Here is a 22,974-nt window from a genome sequence, read left to right on the forward strand (position 1 = left end):
TTACAGCGACGTTGTTGATAATCAGAAGGGACCAGAGGAAGCCACCTGCCACATTTGTACAGCGATTTAAAAAGCGTCCTCATACCAACTTTGATTTTCATAACAACCCTGCAAAGTACGCTCTGGAGGTATTATTAACTCCAGTTTACGAGGAAATCGACCACCTAGGTCAAGCGTGATTGACTAAGGCGGAGTCGGGACGCCTGCCCCCGCCTCACTGACCTAGGATCCTTCCCTGCCGCGCCTAGGCAGCCGCGAGTGGCGCTGAGGGACTCGGATTCCTTTTCTTCCCCTGTATCACATTTGCAAACCGACCCTAAAAGCGCGGCCCGCCGGCAGGTGCACGGCCAGGCGCAGGTGCAGGTAGCGGCCGACCATCCCGGCGCCCTAGGCCGCGCGACCATAGAGTCCGGAAGTGCAGCCACAGCAGTTCCCTGCAGGCGCCGCTTGGTCCCAGCCTCGGCCACGCACACGAGGGCCGCGCTCCGGCGGGCTGAATGGCCTCAGGGCTGGCAGTCAGGGTGGTCGCCGGACTGGCGGCCGCGGCCTTGGCGGCAGTGTTCTTGGAACACTACGGCCTGGCCGGCCGGTCTTCATCACTGCCCCAGCCCCGCACTCCCCGGAGCCCGCACCCTGCGCCGGGTTCCGGAGCCAGCAACATCTTCTGGGGTCTGCAGGTGACGCAGCGGGCGCCCAGGCTGGGGAGGTGGTGGTGGGGTGCATGGGGTTTCAGAGCGGGCACCAAGCGGTATGAGACGCCAGCGGTTTCCACTGGGGCGCGACCCGCACCTGTTCCGGCCCAAATCTCTGCGCTGGGGGAGGGGTGGTGGTAGGGGTGGTGGTGGTGGTGCTTGGTCCCCCCTGGGGGATCTTGAATGCTCTGAGTCTTTGCCTTTTCTTCCGCCGGAGACAGCCCCTGGGTCGTCTCGGTCTGTGCCGCCTCTTCCTGACTCAGATCTCTGTTCAATACCCGCTTTCGGCAGATATCCGACATTCACCTGAGCAGGTTTCACGATCCAGGCAGAGCTGTAGACTTAGAGAAGTTCTGTTCTGAAACTGTTGACATCATTCAACCAGCTCTCGTCCTAGCAACAGGTAGGGACGATTGCCGTGCTGTCCTGTTGTCCTGTGGTCCCAATGGTAGAATGCAACCAGTACTGCAACCTTTTAACTGAGGGACGTTAGGAAAACTTTAGCTGCAGCCTCAGGTGAGCCCTCCTCCTGCAGAGGAGATGGGATATTGTAATTTCCTTTGCCTGTGGATAACTGAGTCAAAATCCAGGCTAAATGACTTGCCATAGCAAGGTTTCGTCCTAGCGGTAGAAGCAAGGCACGTGATTCTCATGTTAGTGTTCTGTCTGCTGTATCTGTATCTGTCTTGTTGTATTTCTAGATTTGAGAGAGAATTAAGGAAAGGCCTTTAACCAGTAATGAAAAGTTCTCATCCTTCTCCTTATATTCTTGTTCTTTTTTAAATTAAACTTTTCCATTTTCTTTGCAGTATTAATCGTTCTTATACCGTCAGTTGTTTGACGGGCCCTTTTTTTTCACCCCTTCCTACTTCTGTGACTTGGTTCCCTGGAGTGTTCAAACCCCAAACCCTTTGCTCCCAACTGTGTTGAAGAAGAAGCTAAAGGAGCTTCTATCCTGGCCCTTGGGAAATTCATCTTTTACCCACCTTACAGAAACATCTCTGACGATATGATGAAGTCCTCATTTTATGGATGATATCAATTTCAACTGCTTAATTTCCTAGAAATTTTCTATTCATTTTCCAAACTACACCTTCCAGATTTTCTTGCTGTAAAATTAATACTTTGTTAGATCACATTTCCTGATTTGGGGTTTGGAAAATTAGGTTGCCATAGATATTAGGCAACTGCCCAAAGTGTTGGAATTTATTATTAAAGAGTTTTCAATTTATCAGAGTTTCAAGATGCATTTTTACGGCTTTCTTTAAAGGTATAGTTTTCACAACCCATTTCGAATGTAACAGGAGGTTATATAGGCACTTGTTGACCTATAAGAAACAAAAAATCCATGCTGAGAATCTTGTTTTATTTTTTTTAGGCTGCACTTTGTGGCATATGAGATCTTAGGTCTCCAACCAGGGATGGAACCTGTGCCCCCTCCGTTGGGAGTGCGGAGTCTTAACCACTGAACTGCCAGGGAAGTCCCAAGAATCTTATTTTTTCTGAGAATCTTAATTTAGATGACTTGCTTTGGATGCAGGTGGATTCATAGTGGTTATCCTTAAACATGTTGAGTACTTTGAATATCTTTGTTCTTCAGTGTGCATTAAAAAAAAAGTTGAACCCCAGTCCAGCTTTACTTTGCCTTGTGATTACCTTCTTTTGTACACCTACAGGAGACCTGACAGATGCCAAAACAAAGGACAATTTGGGATCCATGCAGCAAGAGGTAGAATGGCAAACTTACCATAGTATTCTAAAGAAGACAAAAGTCATGGAAAAAACCAAGTGGCTCGATATCAAAGGAAATCATGGTAAGAGTGAAGTCCCACTCATAATTAAGACTAGATCTTTATAGGAGCCCAGATTCTCCAATTTAAATTATAAAATTATAAAATGGGACATTATAAGTTTACATACACTGAAGACCACAACTAAGAAATACAACTGTAATATGTGATATTAAAACTTCAGATGTCACTATTAGGCCTTGAGGGGGAAATTGGTATGATTTCTTTCTTCTTTACATGGGAGAAAAGCATATAGCAAAATCTATGGAGGAGGATGCTTAAAAAGATATAATTTGCTAAGTGAAAGAAGCCAAATCCATAAGTCTATATACTATGTAATTTCATTTATATGACATTCAAGAAAAGGCAAAACTATAGACAGAGAACAGATTGTGGTTGCCAAGGGTTGGAGATAAAGAGGCTGACTACGAAGAGCCATCGTGAGATAATTTTGGGGGGTGAAGATACTGTTCTGTGTCTTGGGTGTGCTGGTAGATACATGACAATGTGCTTGTCAATATCTTTAGAACTGTACGTCACAAAGATTGAATTTTGCTATATATATTTAAAAATTTGAGTGACAAGTATATGCACATATGCGTAGAGAGAAATGGATAACCCCTTCCCAATTTTTTAGATTGTGATTTTTACGTTAATAAGAAAATGAACTATTTTCCGAGAGTCCTGATGGTAAATTTGTTTGTTTCATAAAGGTTGACTTTCTTTTTGGTTATATAAATATTTCATTTGTCTGCTTCATTTTATTATTCATTGCTGATGAACACCTTTATATATTTTTTCAAAAGGTATATTTATAAATTCTACCTGGTGAAATACACAGCTATTAGATTAGAAAATGCTCTCTATAAAAACAGTTGATCCTTTGCTCACTGCAACTAGAGAAAGGCCATGTGCACAACAAAGAAGACCCAGTACAGCCAAAAATAATGAACAAATAAATATTACAAACAAAAAACAAAAAAAAAAACAGTTGACCCTTGAACAATGTGGAAGTTAGGGGGACCAACTACCAGGCAGTTGAAAAGTTGGGTATAATTTTGCAGTTGGCCCTCTGCATCTGCAGATTCAACCAACGAAGGATCTGTAGTACTGTAATATGTATTTATAGAACAAAATTCTCGTGTAAGTGGATTTACATAGTTCAAATCTGTGTTGTTCAAGTGTCAACTATAGTTCTTACAAATCGGCTAGAAATTATAATTAAAGATAGGGTTCTTGCTTACAACTTTCTCTGGTATGTTTACATTCCCTTTATTTTCCTGATCTTAATTAGGGGTACTGGTCAAATTCTTTTGCAATAAAAAGCAAATCTGTGTATATTAAAGTTTTCCAAGCCAAACTACTGACATATTTTAAGTAACAGGTATCAAATGGAGTTTTGTGATTAAATAATTTGGATAGTCTTTCAGAGTTCATAATCATTTAATTTGACTTGTATAGGCATAAATGCTAATGGTATATATATGTGTGTGTATGCATGTATACACACACATATGTATGTATACATACATGAATCTTTATTAAGATTTAACTGTAACAGGGAGTTCCTTGGTGGTCTAATGGTTATGACTCAGTGCTTTCACTTCTGTGGACTGAGTTCAATCCCTGGTCTGGAAACAGATCCTGTAGGCCATGCCATGTGGCAAAAAAAAGAGATTTAACTATAACAGAGTTGTTCTCTTAAGCAAGAGGATTATATACGTGATAATGTTTCTTTTGGCCTAAATTGAATTTACAGCTTATTCTCTTAAGTTTATTAGAAATGTAGTGGATTCTTGGAAGTCAAAACTGATAAACAATTTTAGCTATTGCAATCAAGCAATCAAGCTCTATGAAATTCTATTTCCAGATAAGTATTCTATGATGTCCTTAACCTTTTTGCTTACCATTATATAACTTCTTTATTACTGAGTCTTTTTTAAGATTTAAGAAGAGAGGGGCTTTGGCCCTATTATCTAAGTCATCTACTGTTTAGAAGTCCTTGACATGGATCCGTATATCAGCCATGAATCCAGTCCTTCTTGACTCCCAGAGTCACATGATTAAAATAGTAGCAGCAGAGGTCCAGTCTTACAACATCAAATTTATTTATTCTGAGTAATGCATAATTCAAAGTACTTATTCTTCTTCAATATACTAGATGCCTTAAATAAGTTTCCAGATAATCTGAATTCTATTAAGTTATCAAGTTTTAAAAATTAAAATTAAATGCCAGTCTAATTAATTGACATCTGTCATCTAAAGTATTATTGAAAGAACTGTCATTTTTCTTCAGTCATTAACATGTTTGCATTTTTCTTTTTAATATAGATGATGTTTGCTCTTTTCTTTTTAATTAGATGCATTCAACATTCCAAGTCTGGAGAGTGTTGAGAATTATTACAGGTACTGTAATGAACAGAAGATAGACAACAATGTAGAGTATGCGTTACAAAGAGGGTACAGTCAATTCACTTAATGGGTGATAACATTTTTTAACAGAGAAACGAGCCTCTGGTAATTAAAAAATGGAGGCTTTTAGTTGTTTATCATTTTTATTTTGGCGATTCATTTTTGTTTGTTTGCTTAGACAGCCCTTTATTCTTTTCATTTTGTATAATGCTTTTTGTTGGCTAATGGTACTTTTAATATTTTATACAGACTTTTTTTTTTGCTGTTGATATACAGCAAAAGTCATTTAGATCAGAGCTTGTCAATCAGAGTACTGTGGACTTTAAGAATACTAAGCTACTGATTCTCTTAGCCTCTGGGGTGGCTGAAGAGCCCAGTCGGTCACTTCTGGGTGCTTTGTCCAATATGTCATACAAGTATTTTTTTTAACTTATGTGCATGAATATGAAAAAGGCAGTGAATATGAAAGGATCTTTGAATCAGAAAACCAATTTTCTAGTTTCAGTATATTGGAATTCTTCTTTTGGCTGTAATTTCACTTTTTGTTCCTGTAGCTTTGTTCTACATTGTTTCAGTAGCTTTGTTCTACATTGTCAATTAGTCAAGTAGCAAGTATTAAGAGTCTATCATTAGTTGGATAGTATGAGAGAAACAAATATGCTTTCTATCTTCAAGTGAGTCTAGCTAAGGTAGATGAAAATTGTTTAGGAAATGGTTAGAAAAGAACATGAAGGAATGGCTGATGAAATGCTAGATTATTTGTTACACTTAATTATCACTATGAGAAATCAGAAAAGGCAGACGTCAGCATGGGGTAGACATATAGTAGACTTTATTTTTCATTTTTGTTTTTCATTGAGATATAATTGACATATAACATTATGTAAGCTTAAGGTGTGCCATGTGTTAGTGTGATTCATTTATATATTGCAATATGATTATCACATAAGATTAGCTAATATCTCTATCACTTCACATAGTTATTGTTTCTTTTTTGTGGAGTAAACAATTAAGATCTGGTCTGTTAACAACTTTGAAGTTTATAATACAGTATTTTAAAATTATTATTACTACACTGTGCAGTAGATCTATTTATCTACTAGTTGCAAGTTAGAAAAGACTTTGTAAAAGTAGTGAAAATTGTGTCCAGTCTTCAAAGATGGGTAGCCTTTGGAGGAGTAAGAAATTCTGAGGGGTATATTTTAGGCAAAAGGATGAGTATAAACAGCTTTAAAAACTAGAGTGAGGTTTTGAGTGCAGTAAAGAAATTGTTATCATCAGAATAAAGGTTCATTTTGAGGATTGATACAACATTGGATAGAGAGTTAGAGCCAGTTCATGGTGGTGTCAAGTGACAAGCATAGAAATTTAGATGTGATAAGTAATAATAGTTTATAATCCAGTATAGATTCCTAAGGAGATTAGCAACATAGGAAAATAGTATTTTATAAAGGGCAGATACATAACAAAATAGAGATAGGGATAAAAAGGAAGAGATTGGAGTTGTATAGACTAAGTAGAAAAATCCTACAGTAATCTAACCATCAAAAGGAAAAGGTTGGAAATGAGTAGAGGACCTGTCTGAACGAGGATCATGGATATGGGGATGGTGACATGAATTTGAGGATGATAACTGGTTAACAGATAGAGTCACCATAACATGGAAGAGGGGGTTGTCCTCTTTTGTTAAAGTGAGAAAAGAGACGGACAGAGATGAAAATCTCCCACTTCTTATTAACTGTTTGTATCTTTGATGGTGATTATGGGAATGGGCTTAAGAGACATTTTCAAAGAATTAACAGGATTTAGGGTCTGATTAGTAATTGGGAAAAGTCAAATTATTAATCACTTTAAAGTTTCTTACCTTTATATTTTTGTTTCTAACCATTACACTTTATCTGGATTTAATAAATGACATTTAGTTAGAGATACAGGCTTTATGGAAGTATCATATGAAAGGAAGGGAAAAAAAGGAAGGAAAAAAATCTTGAGGTTAAATTGTGATCTCTAGAATGCCTCAGAGATGCCAAAATCCAGAATTCAAAGACTATTGTATATTTTAACCTCTGCTTTCAAATACCTGAATTTTATTTTAGATAGTTGGATTTTAATATGTCAAAAATGTAGGAAAGGAAACAATACATATGAGATTATAAGATCTTGAAGAATAAATGTGAAAAAAAAAGCAGGAAAAATATCAATACAAATTTTAGTGAGGAAAAAACCCTTAAATAGAAATTTTAAAAATATCAGGAAGAGAGGTAATAGAACCAATTGACTATTAATTGTAATATCTATGACAGTATATTTATGATGTATTTGATAGTTGTTCCTTAAAAATAGCTCCCTGATGGCACATTAAATTTCAGAAGTTTATTTGTATTTCTTTCACATGTACTGTTAGGTAAAATATCATATAAGACACTCAGATATTTTCTTATAATGTTCTGACATTTGAATAATACAGGTATGCTGCAAATATTGGAGTAGTAAATGGCAACCCACTCCAATATTCTTGCCTAGAGAATCCTGTGGACAGTGGGACCTGGTGGGCTGCTGTCCACAGGGTCACACACAGTTGGACATGACTGAAGCGACTTAGCATGCATGCATGCATTTGAGAAGGAAATAGCAACCCACTCCAGTATTCTTGCCTGGAGAATCCCAGAGACAGAAGAGCCTGGTGGGCTGCCGTCTATGGGGTTGCACAGAGTTGGGCACGACTGAAGCAACTTAGCAGCAGCAGCAGCAGCTCCAAATATAATCTCTACTTTCTTTCACATTTATTCAACAAATACTCAGTGAGTGCCAAGCCTGTACACTCTGTTACCCATCCTTTCTCCTTACTCTTCACTCTCCAACTTACTGGACACTTGAATACTGTTGATACTTAAGGTGATGAGGACTTTCATTACTGGATGTGGACCCTGTGTATGTTTTCAATATATTTTTAGAAACTGAAAAAAAGATTTACTGGTTCTGACTGAACATTTTCCTCCTGGCTCAGTAACTTCTTTGCAAGGCTTTATTGTGACTTAAGCCTTTTCACTCCTGTTTTAAGAACTCAACACTTTTGTATCTCACTACACCAAGAATTCTGTTAGGTACTTAGGAGGCCCTCACTACAATATTTTTTGGCTTACCAGGTAGTGCTAGTGGTAAAGAACTCACCTGCCAATGCAGGAGATGTAAGAAATGAGGGTTTGATCCCTGGGTTGGGAAGATCCCCTGGAGAAGGGAATGGCAACCCACTCCAGTATCTTTGCCTGGAGAATCCCATGGAGAGAGGAGCCTGGCAGGCTACAAGTCTATTGGGTCTCAAAGAGTTAGAAACAACTGAAGCCACTTAGCACACACGCACTACAATTTTTAATGACTGATAAGTACCATTTCCTTGGATTCTGATTTATCTCTTTTAAAATGTTTAGTGGATTGCTTACATTAGCCACCTACTTTTATGCTTTGCTTGGTGACCTTGTGCTTGGTTACTGATGAATATGTTTGCTTGCATCTTTGGAGACAAAAGGAAAAAAAAATTTAATTGATTTATCCATTGTGGGTCTGATATCTAGTTTTGTGTATTTCTCTGTCAGATCATGGAAATTTCCTTTACAAAGGGAGTCAAAATATAGTGTGCTAGTAGGGCAGGAATTTAAACTCATTTTGTTTTCCTATGATTGCACTAAAGCTTTCTTGTCTTGTTATTTTTTAGGAAGTATTCTGCCGTACGGAGGGATGGCTCTTTTCGTTATGTCCACAGTACTCCCTTTGGCAACTATTCTTTCATCTCTTTGGATGCCAGCCTTAATCCAGGGCCTAAGAGACCTTTTAATTTCTTTGGAATTTTAAATCAGGTACAGTTAAAATCCCACTGCCCTTTGCACTAACCTATTTTATTTTTTTCAGATACACGTGGCTCACTTAAAAGTTATCCTAGGTAAACAAATTCTTATCTAGAAATGCTTGAGAAAAATTCTACTGTGGTTTTGGGTATGACTAGAAGAAATTATTGACTCCTTCAACCCTATTATTGCTATCCCTATTCTTGTCCCAAAACCTGGGAAAGGAATAACTCACATTTTATATCATGAAATTAAAAGGTGCTTGTTTCTTGGAAGGAAAACTATGACAAACCTAGACAGCATACTAAAAAGCAAAGACATCTCTTTGCCAACAAAGGTCCATCTAGTCAAAGCTATGGTTTTTCCAGTAGTCATGTCATGTACAAATGTAAGAGTTGGATCATAAAGAAGGCTGAGCACAGAAGAATTGATGCTTTTGAATTGTGGTGCTGGAGATGACTCTTGAGAGGCCTTTGGATTGTAAGGAGATAAAACCAGTCAATCCTGACGGAAATCAACCCTGAATATTCATTGGAAGGACTGATGCAGAAGTTGAAACTTGAGTATTTTGGCTACCTGATATGAACAGCCAACTCATTGGAAAAGATGCTGATGCTGAGAAAGATTTAAGGCAAGAGGATTAAAGGCAAGAGGAGAAGGGGGCAGCAGAGGTTAAGATGGTTGTATAGCATCAGTGTCTTGATGAACATGAATTTGAGCAAACTCTGGAAGACAGTGGATGATAGAGGAGCCTGGCAAGCTGCAGTCCATGGGGCTGCAAAGAGTTGGACATGACTTAATGACTGAACAACAACAGTAAACATTTATTGAATAGGTACTAAGTAGAGCATGCAATTTGCAAGGTGCAGGACATACAGCTTTGTTTACAATATGGCATATTCCTATATCCCCACAGTTGCCATTTCTAGCTAATGGTCTGTGTGGTTTTTTTTTTTTTTTGGTAAGAGAAGGGCAACCATTGAAGTAAATATGTTTCTTTTAAAGTATCTTTTGTAAGCTTGGTGAAAATTGTTGCTGGGTTGAAACTATATGGAAAGTCACATCTGAGAACCTCTAATTATGTTTTAGAGGTTCTCAGATTATGTCTTAGAGGTTCTCAGATATGACTTTCTGTAAAGTTTCAACCCAGCAACAATTTTCACCAAGCTTACAAAAGATACTTTAAAAGAAACGTATTTACTTCAATGGTTGCCCATGTCTTGGTACAGCAAATGTCAACTCATTAATGATTATGTGCATGTATGTAAGACATATGTGTCCATATGCAAGGGTGATAAGATCAAGTCCTTGGCCTCTTAGAATATTTAATCTACTGTTGGGGCTTAAGACCTGTGTAGAATTAACTATAATGAAAAGCGAATTGTTAAATGCCGAAAGATTCAAAGTGGTATGAGGGTTTAAAGAAACTTGAACAAAATATTGTTAAATACATTGTGTTTATTAGCCATTTTATTAAATGAAAGTGTATTTTGTTGACTACTGAGTGTCTTTAGACAGTCTAGAGTTGATTAGCTTGTTATTTTAAAGCCTACCCTGTAGAATAGTGTTTTTTAAGGTTTAATTTGATAATCTGCCTGAAAAACAGCTATTTTGTAAAATGCAGATTCTCATACTTTGTCCAAGACTTACCAAATTAGAAAACCTGAAGGTAGGACCCAGGAATTCATTGCTATAAGCACTTCACAGGTAATATTAATGTATATTTATATATGTACAAGTTATTTCAGAAGCTATCTTTCTGAGTGATGATTTACATAGAATAAATGCACTCATTTTGAGTATTTGAAGGATTTTGACAAGTGTATGTACTGATGTAACTCACTACAATCAAGAGAGAACATTCCATTACTATAGAAAATTCTATTGTGTTGTTGATCTTCACCTGCAGTTCTGGGGAACCACTGATTGGTTTTCTGTCAGTATAGATTAGTGCTGTTCTAGAATTTTATGTAAATGAAATCATACAGTATGAACTCTTGTGTCTGGCTTCTTTTGCTTAATGTAACTCTAAGATTCATCTGTATTACTGTATGTGTGCTTTTTTTACTGCTGAGTAGTATTCCATTGTACACACATGGATATACTGTAATTTTTTTTGATGGTTTCTAGTTTTTGTCTATTATGAGTAGAATATTGTGAACATTCTGGTACAAAGCTTCCTTTGGATATATGTACATCTTGTTTTATAAGCTTAGTTTTGATATCCTCTTTATTTATTACACTGTGGTATACAGGGCTGAGAAGATTAAATTTAGAAGTAAAGAAAGAAATTTATGTAATTTAAGATTATTCTTTATTTCTGTTTCCTTATTTGTCAAGTGGGAATAATCCCTGTCCTAGTTAGTGCAGACTTATTTTTAGGATCAAATGAATTATAATGTATGTTTAAACAGTTGAAACTTAGAGAGGCCCATACAGAAACTTAGTAAAGTTTAAGCCTTAGACATAATATACTTATTATAAAACCTCAAGGGAGTTGTATAATCCATTGACATTAGATTTCAGCCTGAGCCCTAATTAAAGCTCCTCCTATTTTTCTCTGATTTCAGAAACAGATGGAGGAGCTTTTGTTACTGGCCAAGGAAAGTAGTTGGAGCAACCACAGTATTTGGTTTGGACACTATACAACATCCACTATCCTTTCTCCATCACCAGGACTTCGGTCAATAATGAGGTGAGACAGGCTTCCAAAATCAAGATTGTTTTAGGTCTTTTCTGTTTTCTACTTATTTTGCTTTTTTAAAGAGATATTTTTATTAACTTGGCATCACAAGCTATCTTTGTTCATTTATTTCATTTGCTTTTTATTGGTTAGTTCGGCTACAGCTTATTTGTGTGGGCATCTTCATACCCTTGGTGGACTCATGCCTGTTTTGCACACTCGTCACTTCCAGGGCCCTTTGGAACTTGAGCTAGGGGACTGGAAGGATAACAGAAGGTAAGGGAACTACCCCACAAAATACAACTTATACGTGTAAGTTTTTCTAAAGCAATAATAGTTTTCTGATCACTACCATGAGTGATCCCAGTTAAGGAAAAACTTGTGACATCTGTCTGTTTTTGAAGGGAAATATGTATCTGGCAGTCTTTATCCTTATGCAGAAATCTTGTTGCAGCAGTTATGTTTGCCATTGCTATGTTACACTGGAGTTTCAAATGCATCCTCTAGGAAATAGTTTTCAAACTGCAGTGTACACAAGCTCTTAGAGGAGCTTATGAAAAATAAAGAATACCAGGCCCTCACTCTAGGGATTTTGGTTGTGTTGGTCTGGGTTAGGACACAAGAAACTACTTTTTAAAAAAAAGTCTACCAGGTGCTCAAGAGACTACACTTTGAGAAACATTAGGGCTAGAAATATGTCATATCTTTCCCTAAATTTTGTATTTGCTTTTCTAGTTACTGCTGCAATATATTAGTGATTTAAGTTCTTCAAATAGATTACAGTTGGTTTTTATTAAGGTTAAACTTTTAAAAATTATTATTATTAAGCATTTTTTAAATTGTAGTATAGTTGATGTACAATATTGTATAAGTTACAGGTATACAATATAGTGATTCACAGTTTTTAAAAGTCATAATTATTATTATGAAATATTGGCCATATTCCTTGTGTTGCACAATATCCCAGTAGCTTACTTTATATGTAATAGTTTGTACCTCTTAACCCCTTGCTTCTATCTTGCTCCTTCTTTCTTCCCTCTCCCCAGTGGTAACCACTAGTTTATTCTCTTTATCTGTAAGTCTGTTTCTTTTTCATTATATTCCCTAGTTTGTTGTAGTTTTTAGATTACACATATAAGTGATCTTGTATAGTATTTGTCTTTCTCTAATTTATTCACTTAGCATACTACCCTCCAAGTCCATTGTTACAAATGGCAAAATTCCATTCTTTTTTATGTCTGAGTATTATTCCATTGTATATATGCCATATCTTTATCCATTTTTATGTTGATGGACACTTAGGTTGCTTCCATATCTTGGCAGTTGTAAATAATTCTGCTATGAACATTGGGGTGCATGTATCTTTTCAAATTGGATATATACCCAGGATATATATCCAAAGTGCTGGATCATATGGTAGTTCTAGGGTTAAAGTGTTTTGAAGAGAAAACATAACTTATCAAGCATACAGTATAGTTGAATATATATTTACTGAGAATAATGCAGTATGTATTTGAGAATAACTATCTAAGTGCAAGTATAAGTATAGATAACTACCATTTCATTGTTTTATATCAATTGCTATTTAACTTTGTTAAACCCAGTGCTATGAAGATGTTAGATACTTAGTAAATATTTGTTAAGCTGAATGTTATCTTGCTATTTTTAACTATAGTTGACCTTTGAACAACACAGTCTGAACTGTGCAGGTCCACGTATACTCAGATTTTTTTCGCAAAGTACTTACTACAGTACCTCACAATCCATGGTTAGTTGAATCCATGGATGCAGAACTGAGGTTATGGAGGTCTGACTGGGAAGTCATACTCAGATTTTCGACTGCTTGAGGGTTGGTGCCCCTAACCCCTGCATTGTTCAAGGGTCAACTATACTTCCATTAATTAAAAAGAAGTTTTATATCTTGGAAAGTACTTATTCATTTCAGTTGGCTTTTCTAGAAACTGTGTAAGAGCTAAGCTTGAAGCCTCTAATTATTTGGCAACTGTAATTACTTTGAACTAAGACCTGCCTGTTCATGATGGTGAGGCTGTGGGCTGGACTAGAATTACTTTTTACCAGGTAGCCTTCCTAAACCTTGTTCAACTTCTTGATTTTTTTTTTTTTTTTGATTTCTTATATATGCAACAGTTACAAGTTAAGTCATGTTAATTAATGAAACCATTTCCTTTCTTTCTCTTCCCACCTGCTCTCCTGTGTTCCACCCTAGGGTTTTATCTAGAGTTTATGTTACTGAAAGAAACTAACCTTTATCTTTTTTGTCGTTATAAATATTTAAATTTTATTATGTTTTGTTCAGTCACTCAGTTGTATCCGACTCTTTGTGACCCCATAAACTGCAGCACGCCAGGCTTCCCTGTCTTTCACCATCTCCTGGAACTTGCTCAAATTCATGTCCATTGAGTCAGTGATGCCATCCAGCCGTCTTGCCCTAATATTATGTCTTAGTACAATAGAAGAGTTTTTTTTTCTCCCCAGCTTCACTGTGCTGCTTGTGGGATCTTAGTTTCCCAACCAGGGACTGAACCTATGCCCTCAGCAAAAGAAAGTGCAGAGTCCTAGCCATTGGACTGCTAGGAAATTCCCTAGAAGGGTTTTTAAAAACTGTTAGTATATTAGTAATATTAGACTAGACTTTGTTGGGTATGCAAATAAATCTAGAAATATCAGTGGCTTAACCCAACAGATGTTTAGTTTTTTTTTCATTTTTGTAAACTCATACTGGGAATAGGACTCATAGTATGAGTCAGGGAAATTTGCAGCCGCAGGGTAACTCTGGAATTCAGACTTCCTCCATCTTATAACATGACTATTTCAACACCTCAATTCCAGGGCAGGGAAGAGAGCGTGGAGAACTCATACCCACTCTTAAGTACTTTGGACCAGAAGTGTGATACATGTCACTTCTGTTCACAGCCCATTGGCCAGAACTAGTCACATGGTCCCAACCTAATACCAGGGAGACTGGGAAATGCAGGGGAGCACGTGGAATATTTGGTGAGCACTATTGTTTCTGCCATAGCTAATCATTTTTCTCCTCAGTTTTAAAAGTTAGAAAATACAGAACTTTGCTTACTCTTTGATGAATAGTTATACCTCAATGTGCATTTAGAAAATCAAAACCACTTAACTTTTGCTATTTTCTTTGAAATTATAGAAATGTTTTAAAGAAGAATTAAAGGTTTCAAATTGTGCTCATTTTAATATTTTATGTAGCATTGTTGATAGGATGAAGAATGTTAGATGTTAGGCTTACGATGAATATTTTAGGTTCAAAATAGCCTTAAAGTATAGAAATCAAATGATTTAATTCAATAAACATTTATTTAAAAATTAAGAATACATGCTATATACTGGGCATTATTTTAGGACACAGTGAAAATTCATTGTTTCAGTCAGATTCCAATTGTGACAAATGTCACGTATGACAAAATGTAACAGTGAAAGGCGCAAGGAAAGAAAGAGGAACGATATTATTTACTCTGCATTCCAATAAGTAATCTCAGAAAGTATAATTTTATATTTTTAACTTTGTTCTGTTTTTTATCCTTCAGTCCCTCTTAAAATATGAAATGACTAAATTACCTCATTGTTCTCTGATCTCTAGGTACCGGATCTTTGCTTTTGATCATGACCTCTTTAGCTTTGCAGATTTGATCTTTGGCGAGTGGCCTGTGGTTCTTATCACTAATCCTAAGTCACTTCTCTATAGTTCTGCTAAACATGAACCACTAGAAAGACTCCTTCACTCAACACACATCAGGTATGTAGCAATTTTTCAGAATTTACTTTTAGTTTGTTATTGATAGAGGATAAGTCATTGTGATTGCATTCTCATGTGAAAGCTATGAGATGCCCCACTTTAGTTTTATCAACAATCTAAACATTATATACATTGCCTACTATTTCATTCCCATTCAGTTAAAAAATACATAGTTTTTAAGCTGCTGAAATTAGAAAAAAAGTTTAGAAACCCACAATCCTACCATTATTGTTTCTTTTATTTCAGCTTCTGTACATGCATGTTTTTACATTGCCATAATCATGATGTATCTATTCATTTGTATCCTACTTTAACAAAGTTATATCATGTATCAGAAATATATATATTTTAAAATTTTGCTACATAGCCTTTCAAAAAAGCAAAAACTATATAAACCTTATGGAATTGAAAATTCATTTGGTGTATGAATTTGACAGTATATGTCAATGGAATCTTTTTTCTTTTTTAATTTTTTTCTGGCTCTGCTGTGCAGCATGGGGGATCGTGGTTCCCCAATCAGGGATTGAACCTATGTCCCTTGCAGTGAAAGCATGGAGTCTTAACAACTGGACGTCCAGCGACATCTCAACTTATTTTTTATTGAAGTATTGTTGAATTACAATGTTGTGTCAATTACTCCTGTACAGCAAAGTAATTCAGCTATACATTTATATACATTCTTTTTCATTTTCTATTCCATTATGGTTTATCATAAGATATTGAATATAGTTTCCTGTGCTATACAGTAGTTTCTCTCTTCTATATATACCAGTCCAACCCTCTCCCACTCCCCTCCTGCTTGGCATTCTATCCCTGCGTCCCTGATTCTATTTCACAGGTAGGTTCATCTGTGTCACGTTTTAGATTCCACATATAAGTGATATCATAGTGTATTTGTCTTTCTCTTTCTGACTTGCTTCACTTACTATGATAATCTCTAGTTGCATCCATGTTCCTGAAAATGGCATTATTTTGTTCTTTTCTATGGCTGAGTAGTATTAAATAGAATCTTAATGAAACATTACCATTCCTTTTGGAAGAGACTTATAACCTTTTGCAAACATAAGGGCACTTGTTTTAATATACTTTCTTAAAATTTTATTTTGAAAAATAGCACGACATAACTTTTGGAAAATAAGGTAATGGGATTATATGTGTATTCCTGTCCCATCCCCCACCCCCTAATAGAACTATTGTTAACATGAGTTTTCTTTCTCAGGCATTCTTTTTCAGGCATGTATTTACATAGTCATAATCATAGGGTACAGTGTATTCTAATTCCTACCTTTTTTCTGTCAACAGAGAGAATGGATCATAGTATATATAACTATTTTCCTATCTTCTTGGTGATCTTTTAGATTTTCTTCTAATTTGAGGATGAACATCTGATGCATATAGACTCTTCCTTTATTTGAATAATTGCTTTAGATAGAGTTCTAGAAATGGGATTCTAGCTGAAATAGTTTGAATTCCTTTGTGACTGTTGATAAAGGTTTTCTAACTACTTTATTTTTTTTGCAACTAAAATCATTACTCTTTTAAAAAATTTTTGGTAAAATATACATAAAATTTACCATGTTAACCATTTTTAGTGTACAGTACTTTCATATTGTTGTACAACCATCACCACCATTTGTTTTAACTTCCAAAACTGTAACTCTGTACCCATTCAACATTAACTCCCTATTATCCCTCCCCCCAGCCCCCAGCAACCATTATTCTACTTTTCGTCTCTATGGACTTGACTACTTTAGGTACCTCATGTAGGAGAATCATATATCTGTCCTTTGTGACTGGCTTCTTTCATTTAGTGTAATGTCTTCACCCATTTTTAAAAAAAGATTTATTTGTTTATTTTTGGTTGTATTTTTGCTCCCAGGGTTTCTCTAGTTGCAGCGAGCTGGGGCTACTCTTTAGCTGGTGATGTGCAGGTTTCTCATTACAGTGGCTTCTCTTGTTGCGGAGCACAGGCTCTAGGTGCACAGGCTTCAGTAGTTATGGCTTGCAAGGTCTAGAGCACAGGCTTAGTAGTTGTGTACAGGCTTAGTTGCTCTGAGTCATGAGGAATGTTCCCAGACCAGGGATCGAACCCATGTCCCCTGCACTGGGAGGCAGATTCTTATCCACTGTGCCACCAAGGAATTCTGTCTTCACCAGTTTTGAAGCATGTGCCAGAATCTTCTTCCTTTTTAAGGCTGAATATTATTTCATTGCATGTATATACTATATTTTGTTAATCCATTCATCTGTTGAGGTGGCTCAGTTGGCAGAGAGTCTGCCAGCAATGCAGGAAACCCAGGTTCGATCCCTGATTTGGGAAGATCCCCTGGAGAAGGAAATAGCAACCCACTCCTGTATTCTTGCCTGGAGAGTCCCAAGGACAGAGGAGCCTGGTGGGCTATAGTCCATGGGGTTGCAAAAGAGTTGGACACGACTGAGCGACTAAACCTACCAGCCTATTCATCTGTTGATAGACACTTTTGCTTCCAACTTTTCACTATTGTGAATAATGCTATGAACATGTGTATAAATATGTGTGTTCCAGTCACTGCTTTCAGTTCTTTTGGGTATATATTTAGAAGTGGAATTGCTGGACCATATGGTAATTCTGTTTAATTTTTTGAGAAACTGCCATATTGTTTTCCATATTGGCTGTGTCGTTTCACATTCTCATCAGCAGTGTACAAGGAACCTGATTATTTTTGAAAACAGGTACTAATTTATAATGTTACCAAGAAATAGGAGTGCAAATTTCACAGAACTCTTATCATTATTGGATACTGTACTTTTAAAAATATTTACTCATTATTCTGGAAAAAAAAGGGTACCAAGCTGTTTTATTTCTTTTGATTACTAGGTAAGTGGAATATATATCTCTTCGGTTACATTTCTTGATAGGAGCTGCATATCAGATTTAGATTTAGAATAGTTTCTAATTTCTCACCTTTTCAGGTTTGCTGAGTTATACAACTCCAGAAGCCACCGTCTACAAAGAAATCAGATCATATAAGCCGTGTCGTATGAACAGTTGCAGAGTGTAATGGTCTATTTTACAGTTGCCCTTTGGTATCTCTGGGAGATTGGTTCTAGGACCCCCTGCAAATACCAGAGTCTTCAGATGCTCAAGTCCCTTATGTAATGTGGTGTAGTATTTGCCTATAACCTATACTTCAAATCTTACCTAGATTACCTATAGGCTTTTCCGGTGGCTCAGTGGTAAAGAATCTGCATGCAATGCTGGAGATGTGTGTTCGATCCCTGGGTTGGGAAGATCCCCAGAGAAGGAAATGGCAACCCACTCTAGTATTCTTGCCTGGGAAATCCCATGGACAGAGGATCTGGCGGGCTATATTCCATGGGGTTGCAAAAGAGTTGGCTACAACTTAGTGACTGAACAACAACAGATTACTTAATAATACCTAATACAATTTAACTTCTGTGTAAATAGTTGCTGGTGCAAGGCAAATGCAAGTTTTGTGAAATTTTTCTTTTTTGAATATTTTCAATCTATGGTTGGTTGAATCCACAGGTTCCACATCTCAGGAACCTAAAGATCAACCGATGGAAGCTTTACTGTACTTAAATCTTTTCAGGTTATAACAGGGTTATTCTTCTTTATAGAAACAATGGCAAATACCTAAAACCATGCATTTATGCTTTCATTTTAGAGTCTTGGCCTTTTCCTTATCCTCCATTACTTCAGTTGCAGTTAAGATTGATGGAGTTCCTTTAGGGCAAGCTAGTCATTTGTCTGGTCCTATTTTCATACTAAAGTGGAACCCAAGAAACTACAGTAATAAGACACATAACATAGAAGTTATCGTTCAGGTAAGTTAGTAATTTTCAACTTGGTATATAAATGATTAGTAACCACATTGAACTTTGATTTTTTTTTTTTTAGTCAGTTGATTAAGATGAAACTAAGTAAAAATTTTTGAATACACTGGTTAAAATATCCTGAACATAGACACTCAGGAGCAATTCTGCTGTTAGACTGAAAACTGGGCCGAGAACATGAGTGTGCGACTACCGACTGCAGTCCCCTCTTTTTTAATCCCAGGGAATCATTCTTTTGCTTTCTTCCAACTTGAGCCAGAATTTCCCCAATATACCTAAAGATAATAGAATAAGTCACATGTATTTATGTGTCCACACCTTTGATTGCTGTCTCCAAGTATTGGAAAATTGTGTTTACTATTTTGAAAGCCTAAGATAGAAAATTTTCAAGGCATCAAAGAGATTTTTTGTTTGGGGAGTGGGCATTGATAGTGCATGTAGTGAACTGCCTGCCTATCCCTTTTCTGATTCAGCTTGTGGGGCATTTAATTCAGCAGACCTGCCAGAGTAGAAAGTGATCATCATTACCAAAATAGAGCAGTTTTGTCAATATGATGAAACATGTTAGGTGGTAGACTGTGCTAAAAAATTAGTTTCTGGAAAAAAAGCCCGTCAATCTTACCACAGTATGGTTTGATGACAGTTTTAAGCTAGTCTTTTAATGTTAAGTCTTAGTTTGAAGATTGCCAAGTAATCCTTCAGAAAACACATGTAATTATTCTCATCTTTTTTATATGTGTGTCACAGAGAAAGATTTTGAGCAGGAAGGAGCAATTTACTGACCTTCTTCTAAGACACTTAGAATTTTTTTTTTTTTTTTACTAAATCCATGTAACAATCTTCCATGATGTAAGTTTTATCTCCAGTTCATAGATGAGGAAACAGGAGAAGGCTCTCTGCAGTGCCACCCATCTGCTTAGAAGGAAGAAGAAACTCACAGATAGCATGTGGAAGGAGGGGATGCTCTCCTTAATGTCTTTCATATTAGAAGTTGGCTTATTTTAAAACGACTTGAAGATATAAGTACACATGGAATAAATTGTTCCCTATCTTTACAGTCATGGGGAAGAAGTGAGAGCAACCATAGACCTGCTCCTTGCAGGAAGGTGGAACTCCCATATCTTTGAATTGCTTGTTTTATAAGGAAGAAACCATAGTTCACATTCCTCAAAACATTTCTGCCTGCTTAGTTGAATCCTTAGTAAAAATGTGAAATAACATATATTTTGATATGTTTCATATTTCTAACATTTTTGAGATGTAATTTATATTTAAAACCCATATACTTAAGAGTACAGTTTGGTGAGTTTTGACTTTCTTACACATCCTTGAAACCATTACTACAATCAATACCATCTGTCTCTCTCAAAAGTCTTCTTATGCCCTTTTGCAACTGCTTTCCTTCCACCCCCATTTCAGGTAACCACTGATCTGTTTTCTGTCTATATGAATATAATTCTAGGAAATTAGTCTACTGAATACTAAAATAGGGAACCTAGTCCCCTTATTCATCAATGAGAAAATTCTGTCCTTTTAAATACAGTTTACATATAGATGAGTCTGAGAGAAAACTTCATGGGAGAAGACACTGATTTATTTTATCTATGCATGTATTTATTGAATATCTGTACATTTCCAGGCAACCTAGTACCAACTAGACTTTTCAGTCAGTTCTCAGTGTGGTTCCTGAAGTAGTAGCATCAACATCACCTGGAAACTCATTAGAGGTCCAATCCCAAACCTATGAATCAGAAATTCTGGAGATGAAAGCTAACCCTAGGCTTTGACAATCCCTCCAGGTGATTCTGATGTGCACTAAAGTTTGAGAACCAGAATGTAAGATTATTGCGCCTGCTTTGCCAATTTAAAGAGTAAACTCTAGAAATCTCTATCTCTCAAAGAGAATCTCTGCATTAAAATAAGAACTTTAAAAAAACCCCAAGAATACGTAATTCAGAGTAAGAACATTTGAGAAATAAAAGTTTGATAAACACCAGTGCAAATTCTTTTTGCTATTTTAAAGCTTTTCATGATAGGGAATTTTTAAAATAAATGAAAGAGATAATACTATAATGAATTCCCAACTTTAACGAATCGCCCAACTTTAAAGATTATCAACTCATGAACAGTCTTGTTTCATCTATACCCTATCCACTTCTCCCTGTACCACAATGTTATTTCATCTGTGTAAATATTCATATGACAGTATGTATCACTAAAAGATAACTATTTAAAAAAAGTAATGATAATACCATATCACACCTGAAAAATTAACACTTATACCTTAATTTCAAACTATTCAGCTAATGTTCCAGTCTTCCCATTTTGTCATTTATATTGCATTTGGTTCGTTCAAATCAGAATTCAGACAAGGCTCAAATACTGCATTTAGCTGATTTGTCTTTTCAGTTTCTTAATCTATAGGTTCCCTTTCCATCCTCCTTTTTTCCCCCTTGCAATTTGTTTGCTTTGGAAACTGGACCTTTTATCCTGTAGTGTTTCTGTATTCTGGATTTTTGCTGTTTGTATCCATGTGGTATCATGTAGTATGATTTTCCACTCCCTCTAGTTTCTATAACTGGTAGTTAGATTTTAAGGTTTGATCATATTTGAGTCTCTGTTTTTTTGGCAGGAATACTTCCTTTGGTGTTTTATGCTTTTATCAGAAGCCTATAATATCTGGTTGTCTCTCTTTTAAGAATATTAAAATTGATCACTGTATGTAGATATTGTTGACCCTACATAGTTGTGTGCTGGTAAATGTTTAACCACTAACTTGGGGCATGTTTGAAGGGAAGAAGTTGATGTATACCAATTTCCATAGTATAAATATTCCTCCAGTAGCTGGTTTTAAGCTACCGACACATTAGCTGGTCTGCAAAGTTCCTGCTGCTGCTGCTAAGTTGCTTCAGTCGTGTCCGACTCTGTGCGACCCCATAGACGGCAGCCCACCAGGCTCTCCCATCCCTGGGATTCTCCAGGCAGGAACACTGGAGTGCAAAGTTCCTGAACATGTAGCAATTGGCCCTTGTCAGACAAGCCAGTGCCAGCACAATGCTGGCTTATCCTCCATTCACTGTGGGAATTCTAGTACCTATTGATAGTCTGAGACTAGATACATTATTTCATTGGAGTTATAAAATGGTGATATTCAAATTGCCACTCTTAATTATATGAGTATTAATTAGAAGAGTCCCATAGAAAAGAAATTTGGCTCACTTATTTGATACCCAGATACAGAGTTCATACAGGAAAGGCAGGATAAAGTCTTCATTCATCCTCCACCTTCCCTTTTCTAAATCTGTTTTCAGAATAATGAATTCTCTACCATCTGCCAAACATAACCAAATGAGTCTTTCAGTATTATTATGAATTCATAGTTAAAAAAAACATGGTTGGTATGTTTCACTCCATTGCATTTATTCTTTCTGATGCTCAATTGTCCCATCTTTGGCTAGTGGGAGCCTAAGTTGGCCACTAAGTCCTCTGATACAATCCTAATAGTCCTTGTTAAGTTTTCTTTCTTTCTGGTACAAAGATGTTCCAAGCCCTTGTGCATTTCTTACTCAAGAATTGGAATCAGCTATTTTTCTAAAGAGCATTGGTTTCTTGTAGTGGGGAATTTTATTTTGAGACCAAAATCTGGGCACTAGCCCAGCTAGCTCATTACTGTTTTTAGGTCTTTTCAATAAACAAAGGGAAATACAGATTTTTTTTTTTAAAGACTACTTTGTGATACACACTGATATTTCCAATTCAAATCTAGAATTACAAAGTTTAAAAGAAGTTTTAAAGTGCTCATATGTTCACCTGAAACTACCACAACATTGTTAATCAGCTATACCCCAGTACAAAAGAAAAAGTTTAAAGTTAAAAAAAAATAAAGTACGAAGATACTCTGAAAAAAAAATCAAGTTTTCATAGGAAGACTCAAAAA

At 36.4% G+C, this 22,974-nt stretch overlaps 1 protein-coding gene across 3 annotated transcripts in view; it reads left to right on the top strand.

Moving 5' to 3' along the window:
• Window positions 1–228: 228 nt before the first annotated feature.
• The window catches only part of TMEM62 (transmembrane protein 62), a 34,911-nt gene continuing 12,165 nt past the window's right edge, over window positions 229–22,974 (top strand). Inside the window, exons 1-9 of one of the 3 annotated variants that reach the window (XM_070797378.1) lie at window positions 233–677; window positions 984–1,095; window positions 2,369–2,506; window positions 4,843–4,888; window positions 8,607–8,748; window positions 11,307–11,431; window positions 11,573–11,695; window positions 15,045–15,200; window positions 18,869–19,028. In XM_070797378.1, coding sequence (XP_070653479.1) covers window positions 498–677; window positions 984–1,095; window positions 2,369–2,506; window positions 4,843–4,888; window positions 8,607–8,748; window positions 11,307–11,431; window positions 11,573–11,695; window positions 15,045–15,200; window positions 18,869–19,028 — 1,182 coding nt within the window. In that variant the 5' untranslated portion in view covers window positions 233–497. Of the gene's footprint in view, window positions 678–983; window positions 1,096–2,368; window positions 2,507–4,842; window positions 4,889–8,606; window positions 8,749–11,306; window positions 11,432–11,572; window positions 11,696–15,044; window positions 15,201–18,868; window positions 19,029–22,974 lie in introns of all 3 variants that reach the window. The other 2 variants (XM_019968620.2, XM_070797379.1) reach the window with 2 other exon arrangements.

The sequence above is a fragment of the Bos indicus genome, chromosome 10 (genome assembly GCF_029378745.1).
Source record: "Bos indicus isolate NIAB-ARS_2022 breed Sahiwal x Tharparkar chromosome 10, NIAB-ARS_B.indTharparkar_mat_pri_1.0, whole genome shotgun sequence".
In the NCBI taxonomy this organism is placed as follows: Eukaryota; Metazoa; Chordata; class Mammalia; order Artiodactyla; family Bovidae; genus Bos; species Bos indicus.